We start from the raw sequence: 18,845 nt of genomic DNA, 5'->3' as shown, positions 1-18,845 counted from the left end.
TGACCTTAGACTGAGGTCCCTTCCAATGGCACACAGCAAGTGGCTGGCGGGTCAGGGCCCAGATCTAGTCTGTGTGTGTTCAAAGCCCTGATTCATATCCGCTGTACAATACCACTCCTCCCATATGGCTTTTATCAGGAAATTAAGGACTTTTTTTTTTTTTTTTTTGGTGGGGAAATTTTTTTATTCTTTCTTCCAGCTTGTGAGTCTTTGAGATAATCGTGTGGGTCATTACACTTTGACTAGTCATCTTCTAGGAAACAATAATGAGAATCATAGTGGTACCGATTAGTATTTCTGAACACAGGATATGCTCGTGCTATACTAAGTATATTTTGCATACAACGTCCTGGTATTCCGAAGGAGAGGTACATTATTAACCCCGTCGCACATTTAAGAAAACGGAGTCATAGTGTCAGTGACTTGCTTGGGGTGCGTGGCTAGTCAGTGAACACACTGAGACTCTGACGCCAGATCCGGCTGACACCAAGGTCTGAGCTCTTAACCTTGGGCTCCTGTGTGCAGATACGTGACCCGGCCCTGCTGGCAGTGGGCTTCCGCGCTGAGGCCTCAAGGCCAAGGGCACAATGTTGCTTTCAGGGGCCCTTCAGGATTTTAGTTGCTTTGATTCCTTTCCTCAGGTCATGAATGCCCCTGTTTTGGGTACACTTAGAACAGGCTACCCTGTAGAAATGCATCTGAATATAGATTTAGAATAGAGGTAGAAGCAGGTCTTCGGGAACAGAAACGGCAGTTCTGCAGCCGCAGGAATGGGGAACGCCGTGGCCTCCTGGCGGCCACAAGGGAAGAAAACCCAACACACACTTTGGCTTCTTAGGAGAAGGAACTTTTCAAAGGTAGGTAAGAGTAGTTGTAAGCCCATGTTCCAAGCCAAATAGAAATCACGTTAAATCATAAAATGACTCCAAGGGAAAATGTTTTCATGAGGAAAAGGACCTCAGTCCCGTGGCAGAAACATGCTTCTCTAATTTGAAAGAGGGGGAGTAACATTGGAACAGGAATCCGAACACTTGGGCCCCAGTTAGTTTTCTCTTCTGTAAATATAATTGTGCTTTCCAGCTCCAGAATCCCATGCAGAATTATGGAAAGTTTATGCAGCTCTCAATCAAGTTTAAAAAATGAATGAACTATATTTTTGTTACTAAGCCAAGGTTAGTCAGTCGAACACAACCCTAATTCATAGGTACAAACATACTGGATGTTTGACCAAAAACACAGCACTTCAGTAACAATGAAAACTCCACTGTCTTTATTACAGCGTTTCTCAGCTTCCTCAGATTTCTGGTAAACACAGCCGTTTGACCCATAGCTATAAACGGAGATATAAATTAAAAAGTACTTCTAAGAAACAAAACAAAACAAAACCAAAAAAGCATGGCAGCAACTCTTACAAAACGACCGATGCAAAAAATCAGAAATTAGAAATTAGAAAAATTAGAAGGAGCAGATCATCATTCCATTTGCTCCCTGGATCTTTAGAATAGCATCCGAGATTTTCCATGCAGCAGCTTTGTAACAACAAAGTGCCTTCTGTTTCCAGTCGCTGGTGGTGGGCACCTGAAGGTACAAGGCTGAGCAGTGAGCCCAAGAGCTTCCCAGGAAGGGCAACAGCAGCCGCAGGCAGCCTCCTCATTTGACATTATGACCTTGACTATCGAGTGGAGTCCATTATATTCGGTATAGTTTGCTCAAGGAAGCAGAGCCGTAATTAGTATATATTTTAGACATCTTTCTACTGTAAATGGTCAGATTTCTGTGGGTCTGCTGCCTGGAAAAATCCTTCCAGGTGGAACGTCTCACCTCCCAACATCCCAGATAAATGAAGCATGACTCTATCAGACTTGGGAAATAAGGTGTGATAAAGTGTATTTAATAATTGTAATTCTTGCTATTACAGCCTATTCCTTAATAAATTTAGTAGCCATGAAGCAGCCAACACATTGCCCATTTAATAATGGATCTGAGAAATAAGTTTCAAAAACATTTTAAAGATTTTTATTTGTTTATTTCACAGACAGATCATAAGTAGGCAGGGAGGCAGGCAGAGAGAGAGAGAGGAGGAGGAGGCAGGCTCCCTGCTGAGCAGAGAGCCCTATGCGGGACTAGATCCCAGGACCCTGGGACCATGACCTGAGCCGAAGGCAGAGGCTTTAACCACTGAGCCACCCAGGCGCCCCTCAAAAACATTTTAATAATAGAAACTTCTTTTAGTCAGTGGTATCACAACTTGACAATGATGCCATATCCATTAACAGGTTACAGAAAAGTCATTATAACATATACATTGATCCTACTGATGACCCATCTGAAGTTACTCATCAGAAGGATGAATTATGGGGACTATGTAGATACACTGACATTTTTCGGAGAGGAAAGACAGGGATGGACCAAAGTGATCAGTTTGCATAGAAGGGTCAGATATGGAAAACATGGATATTTTGACAATAGGAAGATGCAAAGGCAAATTCTTGATCTAATTTATTTTCTGCAGTAGCATATTTGTTTTTATTCTTTGGTCTAGTGAACTGGGCCCATGGTGTCGTGAACTATAAGAGACTTACATCACTTATGCATCAGAGACCTCTGAGCTCTGAGATGTTTTAAGGGTGAAAACTGCTGTAATGTGCATTTGGTGGTTGTACAGTGTCAGCATCTACCTATGGTAGCTACCACATCTAGGAAACGACTTCAGAAATTGCTCTTGCTATTGCTGTAGTAATAAGTGCTCTCCCTGCTTCTAATGTTGTCCCTTCCCCATCTGTTCCCCACACTGCAGCCAGAGTGATCTTTCTGAAGCATGAGTGTGATCACAACACTCCCCTGCTTAAAACCCTACGTTGGCTCCCTACTTCCCTCAGGATGAAGTCCTTAAAAATAGCTTCGTGTTCTGGCTCCTGCCTACATCTTCAGTCTCTTCTTTCTCCAGCCTCTCTCTACCAGCAGCTCGCTTCTACCCTGCAACGTGTCTATACCACCCTTTGGTCGTGCCAAGGCTGTTCGCAATGTTCCAGAGGCACCTGGGTTTTCGCTCCTCCCCGAATCTTTGCACACGCTGTCCACTTCACTTGTTACAAAATTCTTCTCATTCTTTGGATGGCTTAATTACAACTCATTTTCAGCCTCTCATATTTCAGCTTCCTAAGATCCTCCCTGACTGTACCTCGCCACTCCTGTCCTATCTTCCTGTATGATGGCAGGCCTTCGACCCTATTTTCCTATTTATTTCCCATTCATTTCAGTTGTTCTTTCTTGTCTGTTTTCTTCACCGTGAATTCTGAAGGCACAGTGGCGGCCTGTGCTTGGCTCAAAGTAGGTGTTTAAGTATTTGTTAAAATGATGAGCAGTAGGAGTCTGACCGAACCTCTCATGGGAGGCAATGCCATGGAATGTAAGTGCCCTGAACTTGAAGCCAGAAGGCAGGTGTCGGTTCTAGCTCTGCACTCTGTGTGCCGTTGAGCACATCTCTGAATTCTCTGGGCTTGAGAATTGTCCAGAAATGTCAAGCAAGGTTAACTGTTCCATCTCCCTGCCTTCCGGAATTGTTATGAGGAGTAGAGAGGTCAATGCATTGGAATGTTCTTTGCAAAACAGAAAGCACAGATATGGGGAGGACTCTGAGTTGGTAAGAGTCCGTGGTTTTGTCTGAAGTAAATGCGAGTCGCGCGCATGGAAGCAGGCAGTATCTCGTTGAGCACGGCCTCTTTTGCTTGATGGTTAGAGCTTTCAAGTTATTTTGGAGATACTGTAAGAGAACACTTTTGGAGAGCAGATTATTTTTAGGGCTGTTTTTGTTAATTATTTCCTTTCTTTTGTGTTTATTCCTTTGAAAGACGTTGATCTCCTTTCTGTTTCTGCTTCCTTTCCTAGAAGTGACTCATGTTCTAATCTGATAACTCATCTTTCAACGTTGTACTTAAAATTCTGACACACTTTGCAGTGAAGAAAATAGAAATAATTTACTCTAGGAAATATGTATGATGCCATTAGGGGATTTTTGCGTACTTGAGGAAGTAGGGGTTACTGAAAGCTACTCCTCTTGTATTTTTTTTATCCTGGTTTGTTCTATCCTAGTTTTTCTACGTTTGCTCAGATAGGAGAGCATAGCCCCTATTAGCAGTAAACAAGTACAGGATTTTGTGTTCTTATCAAACATGGAAGACATCATGTTGTCTACTAATTTTACTGTTTTTATTTTGTTAGTGTCCATACCAGTGTAAAACTGAATCAAATTGTTGGCCAAAGTAGGGATTATCTGATCCTGTTCTCTTCTGATCAGTAGACAGGAGGAAACTTAAACCTGTGTGGAGACTTGGTACTTTCCATCTCCTAGAGTTGCTCATTCATTCATTTGTTCATTCATTCATTCATTTGTTGATTCATTCATTTATTCATTCATCAAATATCTGTTGACCACACAGCTATATCCCAGGCATCATTCCAGGCTCTTGGGATAAATTAGTGAGCAAAACCAAGGTCTCTATTTTTTAGGTACTTACCTTCCAGATAAGATACATGTGTCTTGTCTTCTAGGACTTTGTGGCCAGGTTGAGTCCAGAGACGTAGTTGTGCACCTTTCAATGCTTTTTTTTTTTTTTTTTAAGATTTTATTTATTATTTGACAGAAAGAGACACAGCAATAGAGGGAACACTAGCAGGGGGTAGTGGGAGAGAGAGAAGCAGGCTTCCCGCTGAGCTGGGAGCCCTATGCGGGGCTCAATCCCAGGACCCTGGGATCATGACCCGAGCCCAAGGCAGATGACTGAGTCACCCAGGTGCCCTCCTTTCAGTGCTTTTGTTAAGGCCAATGAATTTCTTTAAGGAGGATACAACTAACTAATAGTGTCACTGTAGGAGGAAGTGATCCAATAACATATGGGACAAATGGAAAAGGAGAAGGAGAACTATCTTGCAATTCGGCTGTCCAGATGGATAGTATAGGCATTAAAAGACACACACTTAGGGTTAATCTAATTTTTTCAATATCTTGTTGTCCTTTTAGCCTTCTCTCATTTCTCTGCACCCCTGATGAACTAGAGATTGAAGCATAAGGATTCGTACTGTGGACTTGAGAGTCAGATCGGCCTGAATTTCCTGGTTCTGCCCCTTAATAACTAAGAGATTCTGAACAAGTAATATTACCTTTCTTGGCCTTGGTTTCTTCATTTATAAAGTAAGAACAATAAGAGAGTCTACCTCAGAGGGTTGGTATGAGGAATAAATGAAAGGATAACTGTGAAGAGCTTAGCTTATGGTAAGCATGAATAAATAATAACTTACTAAAATTATTAATCCTTTAAGGTAGGATTTTTTTCTGCCCTATTTGAATGAAGAACCCCAAGATTAAATAAAGTTACTTGTCCATGGCCACACAGGTAATAAGAAAGTGAATGCCATTCTTCAACAGCTGTGTGTTTTCTACTGTATTCTATTGCCCCTCAAGATGTAATTTTCCCAGAACAGAGGAAATCAACTGAAAATGGTGTGTATGCATTTGTGTAAAACTGAATAAATAAATAAAAATTAAAATTAAAAAAACACACAAAGCAAACAAAACTGTAAGCAAATATTTAATTCTAGTTCACAGTAGATATGCTTTCTGTAGTAGATCAGCAATTCTGAAAGTACTTTCTGTGTATACTGTGCAAGATTGAACAAATGAGTAAACATGTTGAAGATAATGGGAGCCACGTTTCTCACTGTTGAGGAGGAAAGTTATAGTGATGGAAAGAGGGGAACTAGGTACTACGTATGTTGTTGGATCAGAATTGGAGAGATTGGTGTGAATGTACATGTACTATTAGTATAAACATATTTGGAAAAATACTTATATATTTATACATTTATATGTATATTCCCATCCTGGTCCTATCTACTAAGGTGACCTAGGAGCAGACTTCTCGGTAGCAATGTATACCACCTGATGACAGATCTTGGTTTCTAAATACCATTCTCCACTAAAAGGCAGAAGAGTTCCTTGGACAAAGGCTGATTGAAAGACTGGTACAAAGATAGTACCAGACGAGCCTAAAACATCTTGGTGGGGGTTGAAAGCCAAGAAGTTCATAGGGATAATAGAGATATAGGAAACAGCTTGGAGGGGTTCGCACTGGCCAAATCTAGGATGAGTTGAACCAAAAAGAAAAAAAAAAAAAGACCATAATAGATTATAGACCACTGAGTTAAAAAAGAATCCATGACTCCATGCTAATATCAATGAATTAATAATGGAAGAGAAACGAAAGCCCGTTCTTATAGCACAATGTCAACTAATAAGTGAGAAAGAATGTTAGAGTAGAAGAGTCACCATTGGATATAAAATTCATAGATGAGAATTTAATGAGGAATAGGGTAATTATTTACATGGTCTTAGCACCTCCCAACAAATTACCTATGAATTACAAAGAGGGAAATAATAACTTTATAGTGGAGAAGCTTGGGAGAGACCACCTAACCAGTGTTGTGCCAGGGTTGGCTCATGCCAGCTTATGAAAGCCAACTGTGTGTATTTCTTCCTAACTCCTTGTTCTGTGATGTTATGTTGGTAGCTTGAAAGAGGCCGTGATAGAAGCATTTACACTGAAAATTGGTAAACACTGCAAATAAGCAATTTCTTCCCTCTGGGAATCAGTTATTAAACATGTTAATAGCACACCAATGATATTAACCAAGTGATCAAAGAGAATATCGCCAGTGTTGGGACATATGGACATCATGTGTCTTAACTCACAATGACACCCATACCTTCCTGCTGCTGTTCTCTATAATGCCATCGAGAATGGCTCTCAGCTGGTAAGCATGTTATGCCTCATAATTTTGTCATACCAGTATTCTACTGTCACAGAGCTCTGGGTATTGTACTTTGGAAGGGAAACACCATTTCACCAAAAGGGTTGTATGTTTAATACTCCAACTTCAGCCCTAGTCAAAAGGTAACTAGAATCATGGCATATGGGATTGGTGCCTCAAATCACCACCACTATAGGCCCCATGCTCGCGTTAGACTTGAAGCCTTCATCATTTCTGTCCTAGAATCATCGATGAACTTTAGGATCATCAGAAGCTTTTTTTTTTTTTAAAGATTTTATTTATTTATTTGACAGACAGAGATCACAAGTAGGCAGAGAGGCAGGCAGAGAGAGAGGAGGAAGCAGGCTCCCTGCTGAGCAGAGAGCCCAATGCGGGGCTCGATCCCAGGACCCTGGGATCATGACCTGAGCCAAAGGCAGAGGGTTAACCCACTGAGCCACCCAGGCGCCCGGGATCATCAGAAACTTTTAATCCTTTAATGTTGCTATAAAATTTAGAATGTCCTTAAAAAAATCTAATAAGTCATTTTTGCTCTGTGACATGAACATTTTAAAAATCGCAGGATTTAAAATAATAAATGATACAAAAAGTTGAGGATCAAAAACATAGAGTGAATTCTTCAGTCCATTTCCTTAATGGGATGGTAAATATCATTGCAGACATTTTTAGAGACTATAATGAGCCAAAACTGTCATTGGAAAAAAGGAGTGACAACACCTCTCTGTGTACTTATCCATGTTCGAGGACTGTCCAGTGCTTGTGTAATTCCTTTAACTATTGACTGTCATCAAGAAAATGTGGACATGCCCACATATGGCCACTGGTGATGGTGAATAACTTGGAGAAGACGGTAGATGTTCCTATTCTACTGCCTTTGCTCCTTTTTAAAGTCAGCTCTATGGAGGTAAATTTAAATATAATAAAAATCACCAGTTGTAGGTGTGCAAGAAAAAATATTTTGACAAATATATACAGAGGTGAAACCATCATAATCCTGACACAGAACACTTCTGTCAACCCCAAATGTCCCTCATGCCCCTTCGTTCCCTCACACACACACCCTGTTCTTAGGTCCTATGTCTCTAGTGTTTACTTTTCTAGAATGTCATGTAAATGAAATCATACAATATGTTTTCAGGTCTGGCTTCTTTAACGGAGCATCGTGCCTTTGAGGCCCACCCATGTGTGCTACTTACAGTAGCTGTTCCATTTTATTCCTACAAGTCCCAGTAGCCCCACAAGGGGATACCACCAGTTTAACCAGCTAGTGGTTAGTGGGCATTTAGATTGTTTCCAGCTTTTAGCTATTATGGCTAAATCTTTCAGCCTTGTTTTAACCACAACCAAGAAATTCTTCCTTACTGCCATCGCTTTTATTCCAGTTGATGAAAGACGGCTAACTACAAGTTTGATTAAGCGAGATCGTCAGTGTTCTGAGTGAGAGCTGAAAAAAACCCTCCTCCAGTTGGGGGAGACCAGTACAGCCACCCTTCCTTTCGCTCTCCCACCCAGCTGGCACTGACCTCTCATTTTCTTTGCTTCGGTAGCTTTCCCCCTTGTAGATTTCTTTTGGTGTGTTCCACCTTCTGCTTCCAATTTTAGCCATTTTGAAGTCCCTGTCAGGAACAAGGGTTCTGCCACATTTATCTCTGTTTGACCCAGTGCCTAGCAGAGTGCCTTTCACATAATAAGAGTTATGATAAATATTAAACGAATTGCATTGGGTTCTTCTCTAATCCCTCCCTTGGATACATAAGTGGTTTTTATTAATTCTTTCAATCCACCATTGCATTGCCTCTGGAGCACCATAAAATAGGTTTCCCTAAATCAGAATATTTCAAATCCCACCTCTGCCTTCACATCACCTACAATGCAACCTTCAAGCCTGTGTCTTCTTTCAGCTGTAATGTGAGAGGATTTGATTAAACAGATTTGAGATTCCCTTTCAGTTCTAACATTCTAAGGTTTTATAAAAAGCCTACTATGTCAGAAAGAACCTGCGAGGGGAGAAGGCAACACAGAAGGAAAGGGGGCTGGAGGGAGGAAATAGGAAAGTAAAGCTATGCTGTGTTTTTATGCAGTGAAAAAAAATGTTAACTAGACTACAGGTGATCATTCGTACTATGTACAGATATCGAGCCATTATGTTGTATACCTGAGACTAATATGTTATATGTCAATTATACCTCAATTAAAAATTACAAACAACATGTTTCTTAAATAGAATAAAAATTGGAGAAGCACTCAAGAAACAAAATTCGGTGTATGATACAACATTTGTTGGTATAGCATTGAGGTTTTTTTAGATTTTATTTATGTATTTGAGAGAGAGCTTGTATACAAGTTGGGTGGGGGATGGGGAACAGAGGGAGAGGGAGAAGCAGGCTTCCTGGTGAGCAGGGAGCCCAACGTAGGGCTCCATCTCAGGACCCCAGGATCATGACTGGATCATCTAGCCTTCCCAGTATGCATTCTTTTTTTTTTTTTTAAGATTTTTATTTATTTATTTGACAGACAGAGATCATAAGTAGGCAGAGAGGCAGGCACAGAGAGAGAGGGGGAAGCAGGCTCCCCGCCAAGCAGAGAGCCCGATGTGGGGCTCGATCCCAGGACCCTGCGATCATGACCCGAGCTGAAGGCAGAGGCTCAACCCACTGAGCCACCCAGGTGCCCCACTCAGTATGCATTCTTTTAAATTGTCTTATTTTATAAGGAGAACTATGATAACGATAGTTATTTTTTCCATAGTCAATTTAGAATATCAGTTATGAGGTAACTTCTCATGCTAAAAATTGATGTTGAGACTGGCAACCCCTTTATGTAAGAGAACCATAGCCCTGGTTTGCAAAGGGTGGCCCCGATTATGGCTGTTGTCCTGGTGTGATTAGCAGTAGCGCCCCTTTTCACTCTCCAATGGATGCTGGTTTTGAGCAGTGCACTGTTCAGCTACCTGGTTATTAGTGGTCTCAGAGCCTCACATCTCCCTGCCTGTAACCAGGGGTCTGACCTCGGGGTGGTCCCTCAGTGGAAGAGTCCACAGTGCTCTTTTTAGGCTGATTCCTTGCTCAGCGCGGTCTCCAGCTGGCGAAGCCACTAGAACCACTCTCTTCCAGGCACTCTTCTCTTTGACATGTCTGCAAAGTTTTTGCCTCCTCATTCTAGCCTTGAGCAGATTCTCCAGGCTCGGTAAAGACAGCATCTTCCCTTCCCCAATGGCAACGGTCTAAGAACATCTATTCATTCATTAAGCATTCACTGCCCGCTGCTGGTGTGCCAATCCTGAGCCGGGCTCCGGATTTAGAGAGACAGAGATGACAAGAAGCAGTAAGTCAAGTGTGACAAATGCCGTCTTAGTGGGACGTATTCATTTACAACATATATTAAGGTCACCAAGGAAAGAATACTTAATTTTGGAGAGAATGGAAGGAGAGGGGAGAATTTTGAGCAGACCTTAAAGGAGTAGTGTTCACTGAGCAGAGGGACAGGGGTGAGCGTGGGGGTGCAGGGGAGGAACAGGACGCAGGGGGGAAGCCATCCCAGGAAAACAAAGAGACATATGCAGTGATCCATGGGCAGAAGACGCATGGTGTGACTGGGAAGGCAAAAAGTGGCCTAGTGTATCTGTTTGTTGCAATATACGGTTTGGAACTGAGTGTGGGGGAAGACCCTGGAGCAGGTCCAAGGGGGGGCTGTTATTAGATGCACCAGAAGGGACCTTATTTCACATTTAGCGTGGACTCCTGATGGTCCTTTTGAGTGAGGTATGGGTATAGATTCCTCCTGAACTTTTATACTACAACATTACCGCATGCGTTGACCAGTTTCAATACAGACTTTCCTTATGTTGCTTTATAATTAGAAGCCAGTGAATCGACACTCCACAGCGGTATGTAGACGACTAGTGATAGCTTTATGGAATTGTTTATTTTTAGTTTGGCAAAGGCAAGGCAGTAAATATCTCAATTAGTAAACTAAAACAGCACGGATGAGAAATGCCCACAAGGAGATAGGAGTTAGAAATAACTAAGTCAGTTAATTAACAGTTCCCCTTGTTTCACTTACCTGTGTTTAGAGTATAAGGAACCAACCTAATGTGTGTGGGGGGGCGGTCAGTGTCGCTGTCAGAGGTGTGGTCCTGTCTTCTAATTGTTCAGGCAGTTTCTGTCTTTAGGAAACACTTTAGGAGCAGAATGACCCATCTCACTGGGTCAGTCATCCCATCACCACGGGGACCACATCGTCTTGGACTGTGGAATATTCTCATCCTGCAAACGTGCCTCAATGTGAACCAAAGGGGTCTATTATGAAGTGCTGGGGGAAGTTACTCGTTCTCATAGTCATATTTCTGTTCCCATTACGTGGCCTAGTATGTGAAAATGTTTAACGAAAAATGCAGAACCATTTCTCTGATCCTGGATAGGATCCCCTACATTCTATCTGAGATTTCATTTTAACTTGGGGAGGAAAAGCAGAGGTGGTCTACAAAGCTGAGTTTCAAGAATTTAAGTTGTGGTGTATTGAGCCATGCCGTTCGTAGGACTGCAAGCTCTGTAGGAAATATGGACCGTTCAAAAGTTAAAACACGGAATGGTGGCCCAGAATGTTGACAGTCTTACTGAAAAGGAGGTTTGTGTTTTCAGGTTACGAAATACCAGTATTCGGATATCACGATTTCTCGATTTTTAAAGTTGTATCCTTGAATCTGTTTCGATTTATGGCATGTATTAAACACAGCATGAAAGGCCCTTTGGCTCTCCTCCCCGCAGGGGGCCGGGGTGGGTGGGGGGATGGTGGGAGGGAAGAGGGAGCTGGGAAGGTGGAGGGGTGGGGGGACAGGGGGTCTGACAAAGATTGTTATCTTCTGCTTCACAATTTACTGCGTTCAGCTCTCCGTGGTCTATAGGGAAAATGGTGAGGCTCGGTGCGTGTGTAGATTACATTTCTGTCTGTCTCCTCTCTGCTTTGTAGACTGGAAAAAGATAGCATTCAGCAGAGCTTCAGCAACGAAGCAAAGGCCCAAGCCCTTCAGGCCCAGCAAAGAGAGCAGGAGCTGACACAGAAGATGCAGCAAATGGAGGCCCAGCACGACAGAACTGGTAGGTGGTAGGAAAGATTAGAGCCTGGGCACTGGCTCACAAGCCAGGCCCACGCCTTACTGTGAAATGACATCAGGAACACCTGTAACCTTTGGCTGGCCGAAGGGAGCAGATGCTAACTACACCGGAGATTCCGAATTACATATTAGTTAGCGTTTAAAAGAGAAAATGGAAAGTATTGCCCACTGTCTGTTGATTTCAGAGTGCTGCTCTCACATCTGTTGCACCATCTGGATTATGAGTTTATTTACCTGTGTTCAAGAAACGTAAAGCTGAGAGAGACCACAACAAAGTAGAAAAACAAAGGGCTTGTTTTTGGCTGGGTTTTCAGGCACACATGTTATATAAAAAAATAGCATCAGAAGCTCTGCGGGACATGCTCTGAGCTTACAGTGAGAGTCTCTTGAATAGCATTGAACAGTTCCCACAGTACACACATTATAGCTCCTCTAAAAGCCTAATGAGTTTGCTTCAGCATCCAAACTGGAGAAAAGCTTTAGCCATTAATCGGTTCTTAATTCACTGTCGCAGCTGGATGTAATTCAGTGGCTCCAAATTGATATGTTCCTTTATTTAATCTTTGCAGCTTCGAACATTTTTAGCATTTGTATGATTTCCCCACCTCCCCCAGCCCAATCTAGAGTGATGTTTAATCCTTTGCATTCTTCAAGTTCTCAAACCGCTGTGAAAATTCACTAATACAAGGCATTGACCACAGCTGGCAGCTTGGCTAAAAATTGCCATCTTTCATCACATCGGCGCTATTCCGCAGACGGAGTTGGCCAGTAACTCTTTACCTTTCATTTGAAAGTAAAATGCACTTTTGTTCAAAGCAGGCAGTTCGATGTGTTCAGCTGGAGCGTTCTGTAGCTCCTTTCACTCTCGAGTTGTGTGTTCACAGACAGTGTGAGTCAAAACAAGACTGCGTCAGTCATTATAATTCCACACCGCATACTCTGAGCTGATTGTCCTATTAAAACAAAAGTTTAATTGATCCTGCCTCTTCCAGAAAAGTGTTGCTTAATTTCTAGTGCCTTGGTGTATTTTGCTTTGTAGGCTCTATGCTTTTTGCCAGTCAGTGGCTGAAATCGGAAAGAAAGCCTGACACGTAAAGATAATTTTCACATGATCTCGTGCACGCTGTTTTTGATGACAGGATAAAAAAGGGAGTGCTCATCCTATAGGTGAGAAATGGTAGTAACCTCCGTTAAGTCATCCATTTGCTCATAAAGAGGCAAATGTCATATTGACCCACATGATACCCTCCCGCATTTTCCCAGACTCGGGAGGTGTTTTTCCACTAAAAGGAAGAGGAGGAAATTCCAGGAAAAATTAGTGTTTGCCCCTCCTGCTTGCAGGATTCTAGTGATCAGGAGTCTTGGGCAGAATCTCTAAGTGCTACGTGAGAGGATTTAACGGCTAAGACCACCTTAAGAACACTCCTTTTATTTTGCACAAAAATCCCACGCTCTCTTCAATTCCTTGACCACATCTTCAGTGATACTCGTACTGTTGACAATGAAATCCAACTTCTAGGGAAAATTTTGTTATTTTACTTTCATAACGAAAGAAGCATATACAAGAGCTGGGGAGAGTGAGATATATGTGGGCAAATACAAGACATAAAGCAAGAATTACAGTATAGAAGAGAGTTCCTCTGTTATTTTAAAGTTGCGAATTATCTAGTTGTGATCATTCTTGACACTGTTTATAGTGAAATTGTCAAAATAAAAATACAATATCGTGCATATTACAAAGACATAAGCATCCACGGCTCCACTTGACATAATCTGACACTTTATCGACACATTGAAATGTTCCCCCAAGCTGGTATGATTCAAACTGTTTCCTGGGTGTAATTATTAGAAAAATTAATGCCTCCCAAATTCAGTGTCTTGCCAGGTGAGTGGTCCTTGACTTTGAGGACACTGAAATTGACCTAGTGGCTTATAGGAAATAGGTAGTGGTCTTAGAACTTTGACTGGTCTACATATGGAAGCCTTCCAGAGTTACAACCATAAACATCTTATATTGGTGGGGGGTTTATTGTTATTTCTAGAAAATGAACAGTATTCATTGCTGACCTCCCAGAATACATTTTTGATAAAGTTAAAGGAAGAGTGCTGTACATTAGCCAAGAAACTGGAGCAAATCTCTACAAAAAGCAGGTGGGTAATATTATACAATACTTATACAATACTGAGCACTGTTTGTGTGAATACTGTCATTTTTTTCTTAAAAAAACAGCATTTCCACTATTTGAGGCTGATGGCAACATTAGATATGTGTTGATGTATTTCCTGTGAAAATATTTCCTCTGAATGGACAATTTCTTAATACACACATTTCTAAAGTATCCACATAGACAGTAAATAAAACCAAACCATCCTTCCATTCTCCTAAAATTTATTCATTTTATTAGAACAATTGTCATTCATTTTGTAGGTACACTGTTCTTTTTTAAAATACATCGATTGGGATCTTTGTGAATTACTTTCTGCACATTTCCTACTCAGGTTATTTCCATGAATGAATGATTTTATATTCTAAGTGATAAGAAGCCTGAGTTCTCATCTCAGCTCTGAGAGTAACTGTGTAATCTCAGACAAATTTACGTGACCTGCTTCAACTGTGATTTCCTCTTGTAAATGAATGGTATTGGACAGAATCGCTTCAAATTGAACTATAAAAGGTGTCACTCACGTAAACAAACCAGATATCAGATGTCCCATTAAAATACAACCCAATGGAAAACTAACCTATAGATCTCTTCTGTATTTTTCTGAAGTTCACTTTGATCTACACAGAGCAAGCAGTAGGGCTCAGCAAACAAACTTCTGCCTCAGGTATCCCGTTCAGAAAGAATTTCCTAGAGAATCAGAGCATATCCGATCACCCTGAGCTCTGTCTTGGGTTCCTGCATCAATGAGTGGCTTAGCTGTTGGACTCCCCATCCCTGAATCCTTTGGGGAATCACAGGGATGATGAATCCAGTTCTTTTTGCTCACAGGAAAGCAGAGGCTCCTATAAAGCTCCCAGAATGTGCTCTGACATGTCCACCTTCGTAGCAAATACTAATTAAAGGTCTTATTTGGGTAGAGAAAAGCTCAGGGTGCCAAAATACCAGATATCTTCAAGAAGTTTAACAAGGAAACCCAAATGATTTTGTCATAGGAGAGCCCTTCATAATATACCACCAGTAGTTGCTGCTAACTAGAAATATTTGATTTGCCTCACATAAGCTCAAATCTAAGTAATTCATTAGAAACTAACAAACAAAAAAAACCTGGACCATTACAATTTAAGAAAAAACTGCTTTGATCTGGGACTCAAAAGAGTGTCATCTTAAGATCGCTTTGTGATTGACTATTAATTATCTTACTCTCTAAGAAGACATAATTCCGGAAATGGCAGCTTGTAAAGGAGAAGGAGGTGTACTATATGCTCAATATATATTATTTAATTCTTACAACTTGAGACAGGAATTATTATCTTCTTTTACATGTGAGGGAACCAATACTGACAGTGTTTAAATGGCTGGGAAGTGGGAGAGCTAGAGTTCTACTATAGATATTTCTAGTTCCAAGCCCTATGATCTTTCTTGTAAGAAGAGTAAGAAGTAAGAATTTTACATCTATTACCAAAGAAAATCCAGGCTGAAGCAGCTATGATGAGAAAGTCTGGAAAAGAAAAAATATTCTTTATATTCCCATGGGGAAGTAGGCATGCTCGTCATGTGAGGGTAAGCCTGGGAGCCTGGGTCCGCCTATACCCTGCGTCCTGGGCCCTCTTTCTTCTGCTCTAGATCTGTCCATTTATCCTGGACTGATCTAGTGAGACTGAGCCTCAGCCCCGAGCCCCCTCCCCTTGCTTCAGATTCCTCCAGTTCCTGACCAGCGCTTTGCCGACGGAGCGTGCTTCTGTCTGATGCGTACCCGGCACACAGTATGTACTTACTAAGTGAATGAAACAAGTTTGGTTTTATCTCTTGTATCCTGACCTGGCTCTGGTCCCAACCTGTTCCTGCATTGATGACAGGCAGGGTGCAGTGAAAACCACTTTGGAATCCAGAAAGAACTCAGTTCAAATCTCACTCTGCCACCGGGCTGCATGACCTTGGGTACCATGCCGAATCTCTCCAAACCTCAACTTCTCCATCCCTAAGATATATATTTTTTTGAAATTTATTTTTATTTATTATTTAGAGAGAACATGAAGGTTGGGGGGACGAGGGGCAGAGAGAGGGGGAGAATCTCAAGCAGGCTCCACACTCAGTGTGGAGCCTAACCCTGAGATCATGACCTGAGCCGAAACCAGGAGTCGGATGCTTAACTGACTGAGCCACCCAGGCGCCCCTAAGACATTTCTAAAACCGTGTTGCAGGATTGTTGTGGGGATGAGAAATACTGAGAGATATACAGGTGCACACATATGCATACGCACAAATGGAAGGCGCCTTGCACAGGTCTTGACACACAGGAGCAGAACCACAGCAGATGGCACGGTTTTCAGGGTCTTGAATGGGCCAGTTTGGATTTGACTTTGACCAGCTATTATTGTCTTTTCCACGGAGGGTCTGAGTGCCATTCTGACAGACATTAAGTCTATATCACAAGGAAAGCCTTTTTAAAGGCAAAGCAGAATCGGGAAACTGTGGGTCCAGTTGTGTTTGGAGTCCTGCTCTGGGATGGCCTGTTTCGTAAATCTGAAGAATTAAAATAGAAATCTACTGCTTCTTTGCAAGTTAATCCAAAACAAGGGCAGGCCTAGCCCTTGTAAACACTCAAAAAATTGTTATTATGGTTAAAACTTTTAAGAGCCCCCGAAGTTTATAAAATACTCATTTTGTGTGTCTCACGAGACTGTGGTAGATATGATAAACTGATTTTAAGATTGGTCGTTTGTTGACTCTTAATTTCTTGTCCACAGAGTCTCTTTTCCCTCTGGCTCCCTCTACGAAAAGGATGACATTTTCAAACTTCGTACAAAATGTGTCATTTGATTTTGACATTACCTTTTGCTTTGAATTCACCTGTATAACTTGAAGGGCCCTGAATGTTTCTTTTTAAATAAAGAGTATAAATTTGTGAAGCCTTCTAGAAGCCTTCTGTACACCCTGTACTAAACTTTGGGGATAAATGATTTTTTCCTGTGCTTTGAGGTGAGGAAAATCTTGGAGATTCTTGAGTTTCCTGAAGTGTTATCCTTGTGGAAGTTCAGTGTCCACAATAATGAAACCTCACGGTAATTTCAAGCCAGCTTTCCCTCAGAATACTACAGTAAAATTTTTCTTCAAAGTGAGTGCATTTGTTTTGTTTTACTCAACAATCAAGAACAATTTTTGCGGCTCCCCTTTCCTTACTCCGGACGTTTCTCGAGGACTTCTCCATTATTTATAAGTCCCGGACTAACCGAATGGCTCACACCGTTTATAATAAGCTTTATTCTTTCACTCGCAGATCTGGCCATTTGACCAGAGCCCACGCTGTCCCTAGGAACGCTGACAGTCTGGGCTCACTGTGCGGAAGCTCTGACTCGTTACCCCAGCCTCAGGCTGCCCTGTGCAGGGGTTTAGAAACGGTCCCTCCGGGTGCGCCCGTCATACATGTTTTCTCCCCAAGTAATGTGCGTGGTATTACGGCAGCGCCTTGAGCTCCCGTTGTCTGCAAGCCCTCCCCAGTGATCAGCCTGGTACTCTCTGCCCGGCGCATTCCACACGGCTTGGGTGGTATCTGTAACTCCAGGGTTCGTGAATGGCATGGCCCAATTTCGAACTGAAAATGAACTGCCGATTCTGTGCATTTGCTAGAGCTGGTTTCTGACCACAAGACGGGACAATTAATTCCATTTTGCTTTTAATTGGCACCAGGCAGACACGCTGGCTGATTGTAGTTGACGCTCTCATAAACTTTAGCTACCCTTTCGTCTTTATTCCCCGGGACCCCGGGAGCTTATTACAGTCCTGGGGTTGTTTTTGAGGGTGGTAAGTGGAGCTATTGAAATATCTTTGGTGCAACTGTGATTCCTGTTTATCAAAGTGAGGGAAGTGTTCCCTCTCCGCAGGCGCTTGGATGAATCAGCAGTAAAATGTTTGCAGTGCAGTTTGCAGGGCTGAGACCTCGGCCTGGGAAGAGCTGAGAAGTGATGGGCGTGGGGAGGAGAGAGTCTCTGCCCGCTGCAGGGGGGGCAATCAAGCCTGGGCCGGGTTGCAGCCCCTCCGCACTCCGATATTGGAGAGACAGGCCAGCAAGGGAGGACAGAACCCCGGACTACGGGGTGGTTTGCGTCTCTTCTTTCTTTTCCTGTCACTGTCACTTTCTGGGTTGCTAGGCTTGCGGATGGATGTCTAACACTGCCCCTTGTGTATCTGTGATTCGCGTTTTGTAATTCAGAGGAACAATGGGAGTCCATTGGGTCTCGTTATATATAATGGTTGGTTTAATTTGGTTCACTTCTATCTTGTTAATTGTAAATTGATCATTAAGATTTGAATTCTAATCTGTCACCAGGGTTGTGGGTATTGAGGCTAGAGCAATGATCCTGGTTTTAATCACTGATGATGAGAAACAAATTTTATAATTTTGGTACATATTGCAGTTCATATATTTTAACACTGTATTTTATGGTGTTATAAATATTGTTAAATGACTTTTAGTGTAGTTTTACTGTGTGGACTATAATGTATAAATTATATTACTGTTTTGGCAACAGTCAGTATCCAACTGTGTGAGTTTAATTGAAGTAAAGAACACACACCCGGCTGAACTATTTTTTTCCCCCCGCATGTTTAGACGATGTTAGGTTGGGATGCTACAAAAATTATATTCTACAAGGAGAGACTCGTACTGGCCTCTGCTAATTGTCACCAAAAACCAAGTGAGAATCTAAAAGAATAAAAAAGTAAGGGGTTAGGTTTTCCCT

At 42.0% G+C, this 18,845-nt stretch overlaps 1 protein-coding gene across 6 annotated transcripts in view; it reads left to right on the top strand.

Moving 5' to 3' along the window:
* Positions 1 to 18,845, top strand: part of SDCCAG8 (SHH signaling and ciliogenesis regulator SDCCAG8) — a 229,618-nt gene that overhangs the window by 134,514 nt on the left and 76,259 nt on the right. For 4 of the 6 annotated variants that reach the window (XM_032862914.1, XM_032862913.1, XM_032862912.1 and 1 more), the window contains exons 14-15: positions 11,797 to 11,924; positions 13,984 to 14,092. In XM_032862914.1, the coding sequence (XP_032718805.1) occupies positions 11,797 to 11,924; positions 13,984 to 14,092 (237 nt within the window). The remainder of the gene's footprint in view (positions 1 to 11,796; positions 11,925 to 13,983; positions 14,093 to 18,845) is intronic. The other 2 variants (XM_032862916.1, XM_032862917.1) reach the window with 1 other exon arrangement.

The sequence above is a fragment of the Lontra canadensis genome, unplaced genomic scaffold (assembly GCF_010015895.1).
Source record: "Lontra canadensis isolate GAN:19392208 unplaced genomic scaffold, GSC_riverotter_1.0 scaffold24, whole genome shotgun sequence".
Lineage (NCBI taxonomy): Eukaryota > Metazoa > Chordata > Mammalia > Carnivora > Mustelidae > Lontra > Lontra canadensis.
Note: the sequence above shows the minus strand (reverse complement) of the source record. Positions and strands in the feature narration are given on the sequence as shown.